This window comes from Perognathus longimembris, chromosome 2, assembly GCF_023159225.1.
Source record: "Perognathus longimembris pacificus isolate PPM17 chromosome 2, ASM2315922v1, whole genome shotgun sequence".
NCBI lineage: Eukaryota > Metazoa > Chordata > Mammalia > Rodentia > Heteromyidae > Perognathus > Perognathus longimembris.
The window spans coordinates 118822279-118835844 of record NC_063162.1 but is presented as its reverse complement, the minus strand read 5'-3'; the positions used below and the strand labels follow the sequence as shown (position 1 = coordinate 118835844).

General features: G+C 37.0%; 1 protein-coding gene across 1 annotated transcript in view; it reads right to left on the bottom strand.

Moving 5' to 3' along the window:
- The window catches only part of Asb4 (ankyrin repeat and SOCS box containing 4), a 49801-nt gene extending 37863 nt beyond the window's left edge, over positions 1 to 11938 (bottom strand). Inside the window, exons 1-2 of the mRNA XM_048337891.1 lie at positions 11560 to 11938; positions 1518 to 1817 (exon numbers count right to left, since the gene is read on the bottom strand). Coding sequence (XP_048193848.1) covers positions 1518 to 1817; positions 11560 to 11746 — 487 coding nt within the window. The 5' untranslated portion in view covers positions 11747 to 11938. The remainder of the gene's footprint in view (positions 1 to 1517; positions 1818 to 11559) is intronic.
- Between the last annotated feature and the right edge of the window lie 1628 nt (positions 11939 to 13566).

The window sequence follows — 13566 nt, the reverse complement described above, 5'->3', positions numbered from 1 at the left end:
AAGATCCAAGGAGTATTACAGAACTTTTAAGATGATTATGGTGATAATTTCATAAAAATATTTTGAGAAATACTGTTTGAAAAATATTTTATATTTTGAAAAATATTTTGAGTGTATTTTGCTGTGGATTTTTCTGTGTGAAATTGGGCTCTAGTAACCTGACTTTTAAAAACACTAATCTCACAGCCTTTACCACAGGCATGCTTCTTCTTCAGTTTATTCAATAAAGAAATTACACACACACACACACACACACACACACACACACACACACACACACACACCATTACTATCTGTCTCTTTCCTAAACCTTGGTAATGAAACCCTGAGCCTTTTTATCTTTCACTCCTCTCCCTGATTCCCATCCTAATATATCAGTTTGAGATTTTTCCAAATCCTATAAATTCTGTTTCCATCTTCCTATCTTCCTACCTAGCTTGACCTTGAATGCAAGTTCCCTTCCTCTTTCAACCTAGACCCCTAAGCTTTGGCAGCAGCTTCTCTGCTGGTCTGCCTGCCTCCATTCCTGTGTCCCTCCAATCAGTTCTTTGCATAAGTCAAGAATGATGGTGGAAAGACATTGTGTCATTGTCTTTCTTAAAACCTTCAATGTTTGTATTTTCAATCTTCACACTTTGGCCTCCAGAATGCCCTGTGTTATTTATCATATACAATATCATCTGGTGGCTTGGTACTCTCTGCCTTCTTGTCCTTTCTACCCAACCCTAAGCCTTTCATACTAGGGCTACTTGTTTAGTAATCCAAGCCTGTTGTCTTCCTTGCACTTTGCCCTAGACCTGGACTTCTCATCCCTAGTTCCTTTCTGATGCCTTCTTTCTCCTCATTCTTGTGGTTACCGTTGACACATCATATCTATAAGGAAGTCTCTACACATTTTATAATAGCTCACTCTTAACATTTTTAACATCCATTCATAACTTCTGTTTACTCCTTCATAGCACTTTTCTTCCTTATAATGATATATTGAAGAATTTATATATTCCTCTGTATATCACTTTGATAATAAATAAATGAATTTTTGAAATTTTTAAAAATAAAAAGAATCTTAAAAGAATTTATATATTGAAGAACTAATTTTGTTTATGCTTATATCCCCTGTTGGATTATATTCTCTTTGAGGGAAGGAATTATTTTCTCTTCATTTACTTAGCCTGATTTCTTGACTTAGCGGGAGCTAAATACATATTTTGTTAAGGAAATGAGTAAATTGGTAAACTTCCCATATTTAAAAAATCAGAAGAGTCCAAAATAATCACCACTGAATGACCTCAGCTAGCAGAACTAACTATATAAACCTATGTGCACACCTGTAAATACATGTGTGTGTATATACATGTCTATATGTGTGCCTATATATGTGTACACATACATATGTATATATTGACACACGTAACAGATGACACACATAAGAGAGGAGCATAAATAACACATGTCTCATTGCCTGAGCGAGGATCTTCCAGTCCTGAAACCATGAACATGCAAGCAGAATGGCTTACCTCTCCACACCAGCTGCTTAGCACAGAGAATGGAGCTTGGTGTGGTGCAAAAGTGCAAAGCTGTGTGTCCACTCAGGGAATAGCAATTGAGCTTTGCGCCACGGTCACAGAGGATCTTCACACAGTCTAGGTTGGCCATTTCACAAGCCACATGCAGAGGAGTCTTCCCATTGGGTCTGCAGTTGATTGTAGCATTGTGGTCCAGAAGCACCAGGAGACATTCCACATGGCCAAACAAGACTGAGATGTGCAGGCCTGTTGCCCAGGAAGACTTTAATTTGTAACTAGGCAACCAATAACCTGGAAAAGAAGATGAAGGGTTCGTTCATTTATCCTAGGATGGATGGTTTTAGGAAGATTTTGACAAAGTATTTTATTTGTATCATATTTGTAAAGTTGAGAGGGATGTGGCTCAGAGGTTTCACCTCAAAGATTTTTGTTGTTCTTGTTGTTTTGAGACAAGGACTCACTACAAGCTGGCCTTGAACTCATGATCCTTTTGCTTCAGCCTTTGATTGCTGGGCTGACAGGCATGGCCAACTATGTCTGGCCTGGCAATAGTAGGTATTTAGTTTGAACTCTATTCATGGGGGAAGGAACAGATGGGATGGGGGAGAATGACGGAAGTCTGACTTCTGTCAAGAAGCATTGGATATGTTAAATTGTAACCCTTCTTGTACAACCTTTAGAAATTCGGGGTGGAGGGTTGTCACACCAACATTTTTTTTGTATATGTTTGCCTGTTGGTTTATATAAAATTTCTCTTCAAAGAAAGAATTTAAGACAAATAAAAATTTTTACAGAATGTAAGATTTTTTTAAATGGGCCAGAGTATAAAGTGGAGGAAGGAAGAAAATTAAATCAAGGCTGGTCCGAAGGTAGTGAGTTATCACAATTGATTGTTCACAGTCAGTTTCAGATTGAACTCCTTGTTCTACACTCTTCCCCCCTTCTCACTACTGCACTTGACTAGTCTTTGGGGCTGGGAATATGGCCTAGTGGCTAGAGTGCTTGCCTGCTACACATGAAGCTCTCAGTTCGTTTCCCCAGCACCACATATATATATGGAAAACGGCCAGAAGGGGCGCTGTGGCTCAGGTGGCAGAGTGCTAGCCTTGAGCGGGAAGAAGCCAGGGACTGTGCTCAGGCCCTGAGTCCAAGGCCCAGGACTGGCCAAAAAAAAAAAATAAAATAAATAAAAATGTTAAAAAAAATTAAATCAAAAAGTAAGAGAAACACATGAAATAAAAGCTATATCCTGTGCAACTAAATTACAACCAAGGCAAACAAGAAAACCTGATGTATGGCACACTTAACTATGCCCACAAACTATGAACATATTCAGTAGTCAAAAAACAATAGTTGTTCCTAGAGCTGAGAGATTATTTTTCATTACATGTTAGAATCTCGTTCGTTCTCTCGATCTCTCTCCCTCCCTCTTCTTCTCCCTCTTCTTGTTCCTCTTCTTCTCTCCTTCCTCCTTCTTCTTCCCCTCCACATCCCTCTCCTTCCCCTTTCTTTTTTTTTTCCATTCCTGGACTTGAACTTAGGGCCGAAGCACTGTCCCTGGCTTTTTTTCTTTGCTCAAGGCTAACACTCTACCACTTGAATCACTCCACCACTTCTGGCCTTTTCCTATATATGTGGTGCTAAGGAATCAAACCCAGGGCTTCATGTATGTGAGGCAAGCACTCTACCACTAGGCCATATTCCTAGCCCTCCTTCTCCTTTCTGACCTCTTCCTCCTGACCTAACTTGTTAATACACCAGATCAATCCTTTTTAATTACCATATTTGATCAACTATAGCTCTGGTGACTTTATAAATTTTTCATGTCAATACCTGCCATGAGCTACTGCATTTAAAATCACTGCATGGGGAATGTAAACTCAGTAGAGAAAGAGAATGAAAGAGAATGAAAGAAAGAGAGATAATGATGATGAGAAGATGAGGATATAGCATAGCACCATCACCTAGCAGACACTCTAGGGCTGAAACAACAAAATGGACTCAAACGTGGATAAATCAGAAGTCTGTTTTTAGGCTACAGAAATTCCACTTACAAGTATAAAATAAGCAGAATATGGTTTAATGAACTGTGGTTCATATTTGGTTGTCTTGAGCAAAAAAGCTCAGGGGGACAGTGTCCAGACCCTGAGTTCAAGCCCTATGACCAACATTTATTTTAAAAAAGGTGGGGGGGGGCGGGGAGCTGGTGATTAGTCTTAAAACTTTCCCATTCAAGTAAATCGATGACATCCCTACCACTGTTTACAATATAATGCCTCATGGATGAAGTGCCATAAAGGATCACTGTACTGTAGACTACAATAGATGCTATTCACAATGCACGTGGTGAAAGGTTATCCTGGAATGATTAGGTCTGTAACTTGCTCACATATAAGAGTTTTCACACACTACAGCATTTTTCCCAAAGGTCGAACAATTGAAAACAGATTCAGTTTTCATCAGTAGGAGAGTAAATTACATTATCTGTATACAAGTGAGTACTATATGGCTATTAAAAGGAATCAGGCAGTTCTATGTAGATTGAAATGAACAGATGATGAGATATATTATACAAGCTTATGAAAATATATTTTCAACACCTAGAACAAGAAACTGGTTGTAGTAACAATGGCTTCCCAGAAGAGCACATGGGTGGGAGACAAAGACATAACCGCACTTGTTGCTGACTTCTCCTATTATAAATTTAATATTTAGTACCTTATGTATGCATTAGTTCTTTTTTCTTTTATTTCTTTTATTTATTTCCTGTGCTGGGGTTTGAACTCAAGTCCTCACATTCTCAACTGGCTTTTACTCCCTAGAAAAATAAATAAATCTAAATCTTTGTCTCTCTTTCCAGGGGAATTTAAGTTAAAGTTACCATTTATACAGTGACAGATAATGCTATTCCCACAGGAATGAATAAACGTAACCCATAATTTGTCTTTCTATAGCACACCCTTTCATCTACCCTTTCTCTCTCTCCTTCCCCCTCTCCATCTCTCATTTTCCCTCCTTCTCTCTTTTAATTCTATTCAAAATTCTATGTCTAGCTTGCGTTCTCTCCTTCCCACATTTTCCTTTACCAAAATCTACTCTTCCAAAATAATTCCATTTGTTTCACACTAAGACTAATGGGCTAATGGACTGAAGATTGTGATTCTCTTTCAAGAGTATCTGAATATATGCATGCACCTGTACTCTGCCAGTAGAATTAAGATAGTAGCTTGATATCTCAGTCATTGAGACGATAATATTTGGTTGTGTGCTCTTCATGGCAAAGCCACTTGTGTCCTTGGGTAGACAGAATTCAGATAGTGTGAGCTAGGAAGTATCAAGCACAGACTTTATGTTTGTGCATATGAGCATGTATGTATATAGATCAGCACAGAATAAAATGGTGTGCCATGTTCATACATTTCTATTTACAGTGTACAATGAAACCATAAGGCATGTGGCATGTGGCTTGTTCTTTTTTATTTTTAAATTTTGTATTGTTATTATAAAGGTGATGTCTGGAGGGATTGTAGTTATATAAATTAAAAAACAAATACAATCCTTTGGGGCAATGTCACCACTTCCCTCACTCTCTCCCAGTTTTTTGCTCTTATTCCCCACTGACAAGTTGTATTTTCAACTGTTTTTTTAATAATGATTCACACTAATACATATAGATTGTCATTTAAATACTTGGTTTCTTCAATGAGCAACTTGTGAAAACAATTGGTTCTGTATTGGAGAGAAACCGATTCCAGATCTGAAAGCGGGGGTGGGGGGTTGTGGGGGGGGGGGTCTTGCCCACTTATTAGCAACAAAGATTAGGTAGCTCTATGCTGCTGCTGATTGGAAAGCCCAGCCTGCTTCTGCAATGAGAAGAAAAATGATTTCAGAAAGGAAGCAGTAGAGAGTTGATTAAGAAAATACCATTTTGATGTAAAATCTAAACAACACAGAATGTTAATACTATAGGGAAGATTACCCAGTCCAAATCTTTCATTTTCCAGCTGAGAAAACTGCCACTTTTTCAGCTTGCTAAAGCCATCAGTCACCTTCCTTAGTCCAACTCAGAATATCTGCAATGTAAATTTCCCATCTATCTTTGTCTTTGTGGAAGCAGAGCAGGTTTAGCTCCAAGCCTGCTTTGCAAATCATGAAGAAAGGAAGAAGATCCTGAATTCATATGTAATATGTCACATCTCTGATATGGAAATGCATTTGCTTGTTCATATTTTTTTCTTGTTTTTTTTTTCTCTAAATTTCCAGCAGCACCTAGAGAATTTCTCCTACCTATTTATTATATAAATCAGTCATCCTTGGTTCCTCAATCAATTTCACCCATGTCTTTTATAATCATAACCATTAGCCAGTAACCGGGTTCACAGACTACAAACTCCTGGAACGAAGCCAGTCCCCACAGTGGAACTGTGGCTACAACCCACTTCTCGCTGGGCATCGGTATCGGTTGGGGGACAGCAAGGTACCTTAGTGCCACCCTGGGTAACTGACAGGACAAAAAGAGGAATACACAGCCTGGAGGGTGATGTGTATCATTAAGCACAGCTGCAGAACTTTGGTTGCAGTATAGGGGAATGGGTTTCTGTATGTCAGTCACTAGCAGAATAGGAAAGCCCGCTTCACTGAGGAGCAATCCTTGGTGAAGGGGCTGTGTGTATTATAATCATGGCCTTAAAAGGAGGTTGGGGCTCCAGCTAAGCAGGTAACTGTGTAGACATAAGTAGACCTACCTTCATGGAGGAACAAATTGTGTCCTCCATTGGATAAAGTGCTTTCAAACACAGAAGAGGAGGGCTGGGGATATGGCCTAGTGGCAAGAGTGCTTGCCTCGTACACATGAAGCCCTGGGTTCAATTCCCCAGCACCACATATACAGAAAAAGGCCAGAAGTGGCACTGTGGCTCAAGTGGCCGAGGGCTAGCCTTGAGCAAAAAGAACAGGGACAGTACTTGGGCCCTGAGTCCAAGCCCCAGGACTGGCAAAAAATAAAAAAAAAAAAGAAAGAAAAAACACAGAAGAGGAGGCTGCACCCACTTACATAACAGACTAGTGTTGATTCTGGTGTGTCTCTCAAATACATCCACCAAAGTCACTGAATTCTAGAAACGCAGTGAAGCGATTAGGCAGATGTGTTGTTTTATACTCGCAATTGTCCCCCAATCCACAATCCACAATCCAGCCCCAAATGCACAGCTGGAGTCCAGTGATGGCTGTTTTCAGAAGAGCCTAGCTTCAGGGAGTGGACAAGTACAGATCCTTTCCCTAAGTACAAATTCCACAGTAAATGCTCAACTACCAGCTGTACCCATATGTATTCAAAATCTCCATAGTCACCTTTACTTTCCCCAGACCCTCATGAATAATCTACTTATGTTAGTCAACTAATAACATCCTCAGTTATCTGCATGCAGGAGACTTAGAGTCTCAGCAAAGCTTGCTTTTCACAGATGAGGGCAAATGTGTAAATTTGTCTGGTGTAGGTTAAATAGGAGAAAATGTCTTTGTTCATAAAATCAGTACTAACAGAGATCAAACTCTCATACTCAGTCCCCCTAAAATCTTTAAGTAGCAATCTATGATCTGAAAGCGATAAAGTTCACTTCCAAGCTGATACTGCTTTTAGCTAAAAGTTCCAAAGGAATTTTAAGTTTTATCCAGGCAAAAATATGCAGACCAATTCCCGAAGTGTGTTTTGTGTGCATGGAATTTGAAGCAGAAACCAAAGATGATTATGTGGCTGGGTAGAAAGTTCCCTCACTGGAGAAATAAGGTAAGGAAATAGAAGTAAGAAATAGAGATATAAAATGGGCTGTTTTCTGGAAGATGGAATCAGTTCTGTTCCAGAATTTGGGAAGAATGTACACATCTCTAGTAAAACTTCAGATAAGCCCAGGTTCTGCAAAAGGTATCAACTACAATATGACCTAAGCTAAAGAAGCCCACAAAGGCAGAGCCGATGATTACAGCCAAAAGTTGCACACACTGCTCGTGGCTGGATTAGCAGACATTTACTCTGCCTGTGTCTACTTGTTTGCAGAGTCCTGGAGGATTATAGACTGACACACCACTCTTAACTATTTTTTAATATCTAGTAGTTCCAGGTCCCCTCTGGGAAAGGAAAAGGGAAAACAAGCTCATAATGCCAAATTTTAAAGAAAAACAAAAACTTAGCATTTGGGGAGTAGAAGGAACCCTAGGGTAGTTATAAGATCACAGGAAAGTAAATTTCTGGCAAAGAAAACACAATTGTTGTTAAAGAATATGTATTAGGAGAATGGAAATGAAAGCTTTTGTGATATTTGGATAGCAGATGCTACTTAGTAAAGTAGATAGAGTACCTGCCAGAAAGTTTTCAAGGGAAATCATTCGCTGGTTATTTTAGTTAAAAATATGACTTACCAACCAAAGAACCAGAGGCCGTAAACTTTAAGTACTTTAAGTGCATTAAACTGATTGATAAAAGGACTCCGATTAACCTTGCAGAGTAGAGCATTTCATACCAAAGAAATAAGGATGATATTCTACTTATGTTGTTAATGAGTCAGAGCTCACAAAACTTAGAGTCAAATAGTATAGTTGGAAAAACTGTAGGAACAACTTTGCATCCTGTGGTCTGTAGGCCCCCAGGGGAACAGATTGGATGGGCCTTGGGAATGAACGTGGAGATTTCTTTCCAGTTTGCTTTCACTGTAAATGTTGCCTACTTGTCTCTGAGTCAACTATGTATTACGATATCCTTTGACTATTCAAGTGCTCATTACATCTGTTTGTTAAAAAAATATCATTTATATATTTGTGTTTTCTTTATGCCATTCTATTTTAAAATGATCATCTGTTAAGCACTACTCTCCTTACTTGGTTTTGCTTGTAAGACTCATATCTTTGTCAGCCATTTCCTGGGCGGTTTCTCAAATGCCAACAGGCAAATTGTTTTTTTTTAACCCTTAACTTACAGAATGAAAAAAATTAATAATACGATATGATATTATCTGAAGATCTGATTATGAAACTTAAAATAACTTGAAAACATAAAGCAAGATATCTCTAGCTTTAAGAATACTTAGTAGTCCTAGCACAAGACCATAGTAGGACTATGGTTCTGGGGGGGCTAGCTTCTAAATCTGGGTCTGCTGGCCTGGTAGGAAAAGCATCTCTTGGAAAGGCTTAGCACTACAGGGAGATGTAAAACCCTGTTTTCAAATTTCTTTTTAACCCAATAGGTTTGTTTTGTCTTCCTCACAAAATCAATATTGGCTTATGAGGTCAGCTTTTAATTATTGATGCACTTACCAGATTTTGGACTCAGGGGAACAATATTTAGATCCTAAATTGATATTCTTGCCTGCCGAGCTCTAAGAAACCTGTCCAAAAATTCCATACTGATTTTCATATGGGCCTAGACATCTTATACTGAGAAATTAAATACAATCCCTTTTCAAAATCACATGAAAAATGCCACAACATATTTTAGAGGAAATAAAAATAGGCATTGATTGTACCAGAATTATATTATATTATTAAGAACACAAGAAAACTTAAAATGAGCATGTTATTTTTTAACGTTTTAACTTATCATCTTGCTTAGTAAGCCAAAAACAACTAGAAGCTACAAACTTTCATCCTTTAAAGGAAACAGTATTTCAGTCTCTCCATGTACATGATATTATAGATGCTTGTTTGTTTGGTGAAAATTCATCAAGCTACGTGCTTATGATTTATGTACTTTTCTGATTCACTTTTATTTGTAGAGGTTTTCAAACACACTTTAAACGTCAAAGAGCAGTCTATACAAGTATTCAACATCCCAGAAGTCTGATTTTATTTAATAAATTCTTAAAGACTTTATGATCTAGCCACATATCCTTCAAAACCATTCAAAAAGTGCTCACTGACTAGTTAGCTAACTAACCAGCTACTCTGCTGGCAGAGAATTCCTTTGTGAGTTAAGAAGTTGATATAACCACTTTCTTTGTCAGTAATTCTTCCATTCCCCACCTTAATACTGAGTATTGATAATTAGGGTGCACTCATGTGGAAAAAAAAATCTTCAGTAACTTCCAAGAAAAAAAAATGGACCTTTTAAGACTTAAGAGATAATCTTCTATCCATGTTCCTATTAAACAAACATTGCCTTTCCACATGTACATTCACACATACATACACACACACACACACACACACACACACACACACACACACACACACACAATGATTTTCTGTGCAAACCCTAAAGGTGTGACCACAAGTCCTATTATTTCTGGGCAGACACCCACTTAGCAATGTTACATAAGACTAGAACTTTCCTTTCTCAAACTCTGTGTTTTGCTCTCCCTTAAGTAGAAGCCTCATCCCCCAATCTGAACACTGAAAAAACCATTAGTGTGAAGGAAAATTCAGCTCTACGAAAACTCTAACTGCTCATATTGACAAGAAAAATTTTAAATACATTTGTTCTCATTCAAGGGTGATGACACCATTAGAAGCAGCAGAAAAAAAGAAAGAAAAAAACCACTCTGCTGCCTGAGAAGCTGCACCTCAAAGGTCCTTTCTCATAACCTCAGAACCATTGCAGGATCTGTGTGATTTGGCTGTTCAGGAAATGAGAAAAGGCAGTCTTTGTGACTCAGGGTGAAATAAATTACCCACTGACTCAAACCTGAGTTATTTTACATTAGGCGCAAACATAAGTTTCAAAACAACAACAACTTTTAGATGTAGTTAGCATTCAGATATTCTTCACCAAACAAAGCCAGCAGATAAAAGCAATCAAATTATATAACATCTAATTTTTCTTTTTAACTCAGCCCCTATCAACTTTAATAAATATTTAGATTCTTCTTTCATCCTTCAGTCCAAACAGCAATGCCAACTCAAGCACAAATCACAAACACAGTAAGTAATTGGTTTCAACTCATACTGTCTTTATAACTTAGTATCAGAAATTAGTGAAATTATGGTAGAAACAGATGATTAGCATGTATGTCTGGAAATCAGTAACACTGATGATTTTATATAGGAACAGCAAGCATTTTTACACATGAAACATAATCACACATTCTCTCTCTGAATGTGCTACATAAGAGTTTATCATCTAATTTATTTAAACAGAAGTGATGTTGAACAGAGTATTTTTTTGCAGCCCACTCACCAGATGGCCTGAGTCCTCAACTTCCCCCATTAACTAGTTGGCTTGGAAAATTAGAATCAGCATGCAAATTTAGTTTGGATTTATTAAGCATGGGTTCCAGGATCAAAAAAAAAAATCTCTTGCTAAAAAAAAGTTCCATTCATAGTTTTGTTTTACTTAGTTTTGTATAAAGCAGATACTTTGCAACAAACATTTGTACAACTTTGTTCTAGTATTTCAGTTCAGAGAGAAAAAAAAGTTAACTTTTTGGTTTTCTGACTTTAGCTTTTGTACTTGAACTGAAAATCATTAAAATGATGATTATCAAGGTGCCTAAGCACAGCTTTCTCCAATTATTAACCCTTCAAATAAAAAAGAAAAACCCTCTCTTTTAATCCATTTGGACATAGAATTGATATATCTTTAAGTTGCAATAACAGAGAATTAACAGCATGTCCTCAAAAACCCACATTGTATAGATAAGGTCTGTTTGCTTAACCATAATCTAAGGATATTTTATTTATCCTATGCCTTCATAATTAGAAGAAAAATTACACACACATGGTTGTGTACTAAATGTGATTGCCCAGCATTCCAAATTCTAAGCACAGAAGACAGAAAATAAAAGATGCAAGTGTGTACAATGTTGTGGTGTGTGTGTGTGTGTGTAAAATACATATACAGAGAAATATATACAGATATACAAAGAAAGACATGCACATAATAATGACACATATTACCTATATGCATTCTGGTTTAAAAGCAAACCATAGATAAAAATAGGAAATAATTTTTACACAAACATTTAAAGAAACATTAAGAGCTACTAATTTAGTTTGTTTAAAAATCAATTTTATCAATTTTACAATTACACCTCATTTTTTTCATTACCTTGTTTGTAAGACGCCAAAACCATATTCTCATCTTCGACTTCGAAAACTGTGTCCACATCTATTAGCCTTTGAATTAAAATAGTCTTCAATTTTCCAAAATCATTTGACTTTAGCGCCTCCAGGAATTTTCTCTTAACTAACTTGGCAGCTCCAGATTTAGTGATAGGGGCATTGTTGCCGTCCATCCTCTGCTCCCTCTGAAAGCCTTGCTGTGATTTATCAGGAGAGCAGCACCCAGCAAACAGGCACAGACTGAAGAGTCCACAAACTGTTGGCTAATTTTATCCCAAAGTTATGCTGATCTGTTCTATTTATATAGGGATCATTTCAAACTTCAAAATATCCTTCTTGGCTGTGACTGTATTTTCAGGTCTTTTAAAGTGGTTATATAGTAGTTAATCCACTCAGCAATAGGTTGTCAATATGAAGGAAGGCTCGGTTTCCAGGCATGAAATGTCACTATTATTTCGTATATGATCAAAGTGATCATGTAAGATTTAAAAGCTCTTAATGCTCTTTTTTTTTTTCCTTCTTAGCAAAAAACATCTGGCGCCTGGCTGGAGATCCAGTGACTTTCTCTGACTAACCAATAGTCAAAAATGAAAATTTGTTTCAGTTGTTGATACATGTGCTTCTAAAAACCAATAATAATTTGTAATATGAGCCTGTAAATTCAAGCTTGGTTACTCACGTTTGAAAACAAACAGAACATTTTCCACTAACCTAGACTTGAAAATATTCACTAGTATGCAAAAATAGGATGGGAATGAGAAGGTGGAAGGAGAGGTGGGGGGTGTTTTAGGTTTTTGTTTTTTTTTCAGGAGCCTATAAAGACAAAACTGCTAAATGCAACAAGTGAAATAAACTTTATTGAATTTTATATTTTTCCCAAGTTAGTTTGAAAAGACTGTATTGAAGCAATATGGAAATGCAAGTCCAGAGTAATTGTTGCTTGATAATATAGCACTACTGATTTTAAGGTGTAATAAAGCATTACAGTAGTGTAGAACATTCTGTTTCTTAAGTGGTGGGTTAATGGAGGAATTATCATTCTGTCTAAACTTTTTTGTGGTAATGATGATCAAACCCAGAGCCTCATACTTTACCACTGAGCCAAACTTCCAATATCATAAATTTCTTTCAAAATAGTTCAGCTAAAGAGGTAGATAGATAGGTAGTAAGTAGATGTTGGGGCTACATCTGTGCGTATGGGTGTGGGGTGTGTGTTGGTGGAGGGGGACATTGAGCATATGTACATGTGAGTGAGTGTGTGTGTGTGTGTATGTGTGTGTGTAGGAAAGCAAATATGGCAAGAAGTTAGAAGTTGTTGAATATAGTGAATGATGTGTGGTTTTCTATCTTTTTTGCAAATTTTTGGTAAGTTTAAATTTTCCAGTGTAAAAAGTTGGAGAGGAAAATATACAATCATAATTTTATTTTATAATCACAATTATAAAAATGATAGCCAGTGTTGAGTCAAATGTAATATACCAATCATATTTTGTACACTGTCACACTGAACATTAATACATTTATATATAAATACATAAATCATGTTTTTACATTGTGATATTTCTACAGAATCATTAAAAAATCTTGAGCTGATACTACCTGATTATTAGAATTTACCTAAGTACATAAACATGGATGAAAGAAAGTTTCATTTGCCTTCTTTTCTAGTTTAACACCCTACTGCATACCCATTACCATGACTTCAAGAATTCTACCTTACTTTTGCTTCAATTTTATTTGAATTTAAATTTTTATGCTGATTTTTGTTCAATAAAAAATTTTAAGTTATATAATTTAAAAATCAGTGTCAAAAAGACATTTCCCCATGGAAATGCCTTCTCAATCTTAACCTAGGACTTTGTCCCTAGCCCACTGCTTTTGTTGAAATTATGTGGAGCTCCTCAGAGGTGGTTTGCAGGTATGCCTGGACTACTCATTTCTTCAACAAATGCCTGTTTAGTCCCTACCATAAGCCAGACACTTATCCAGGGCT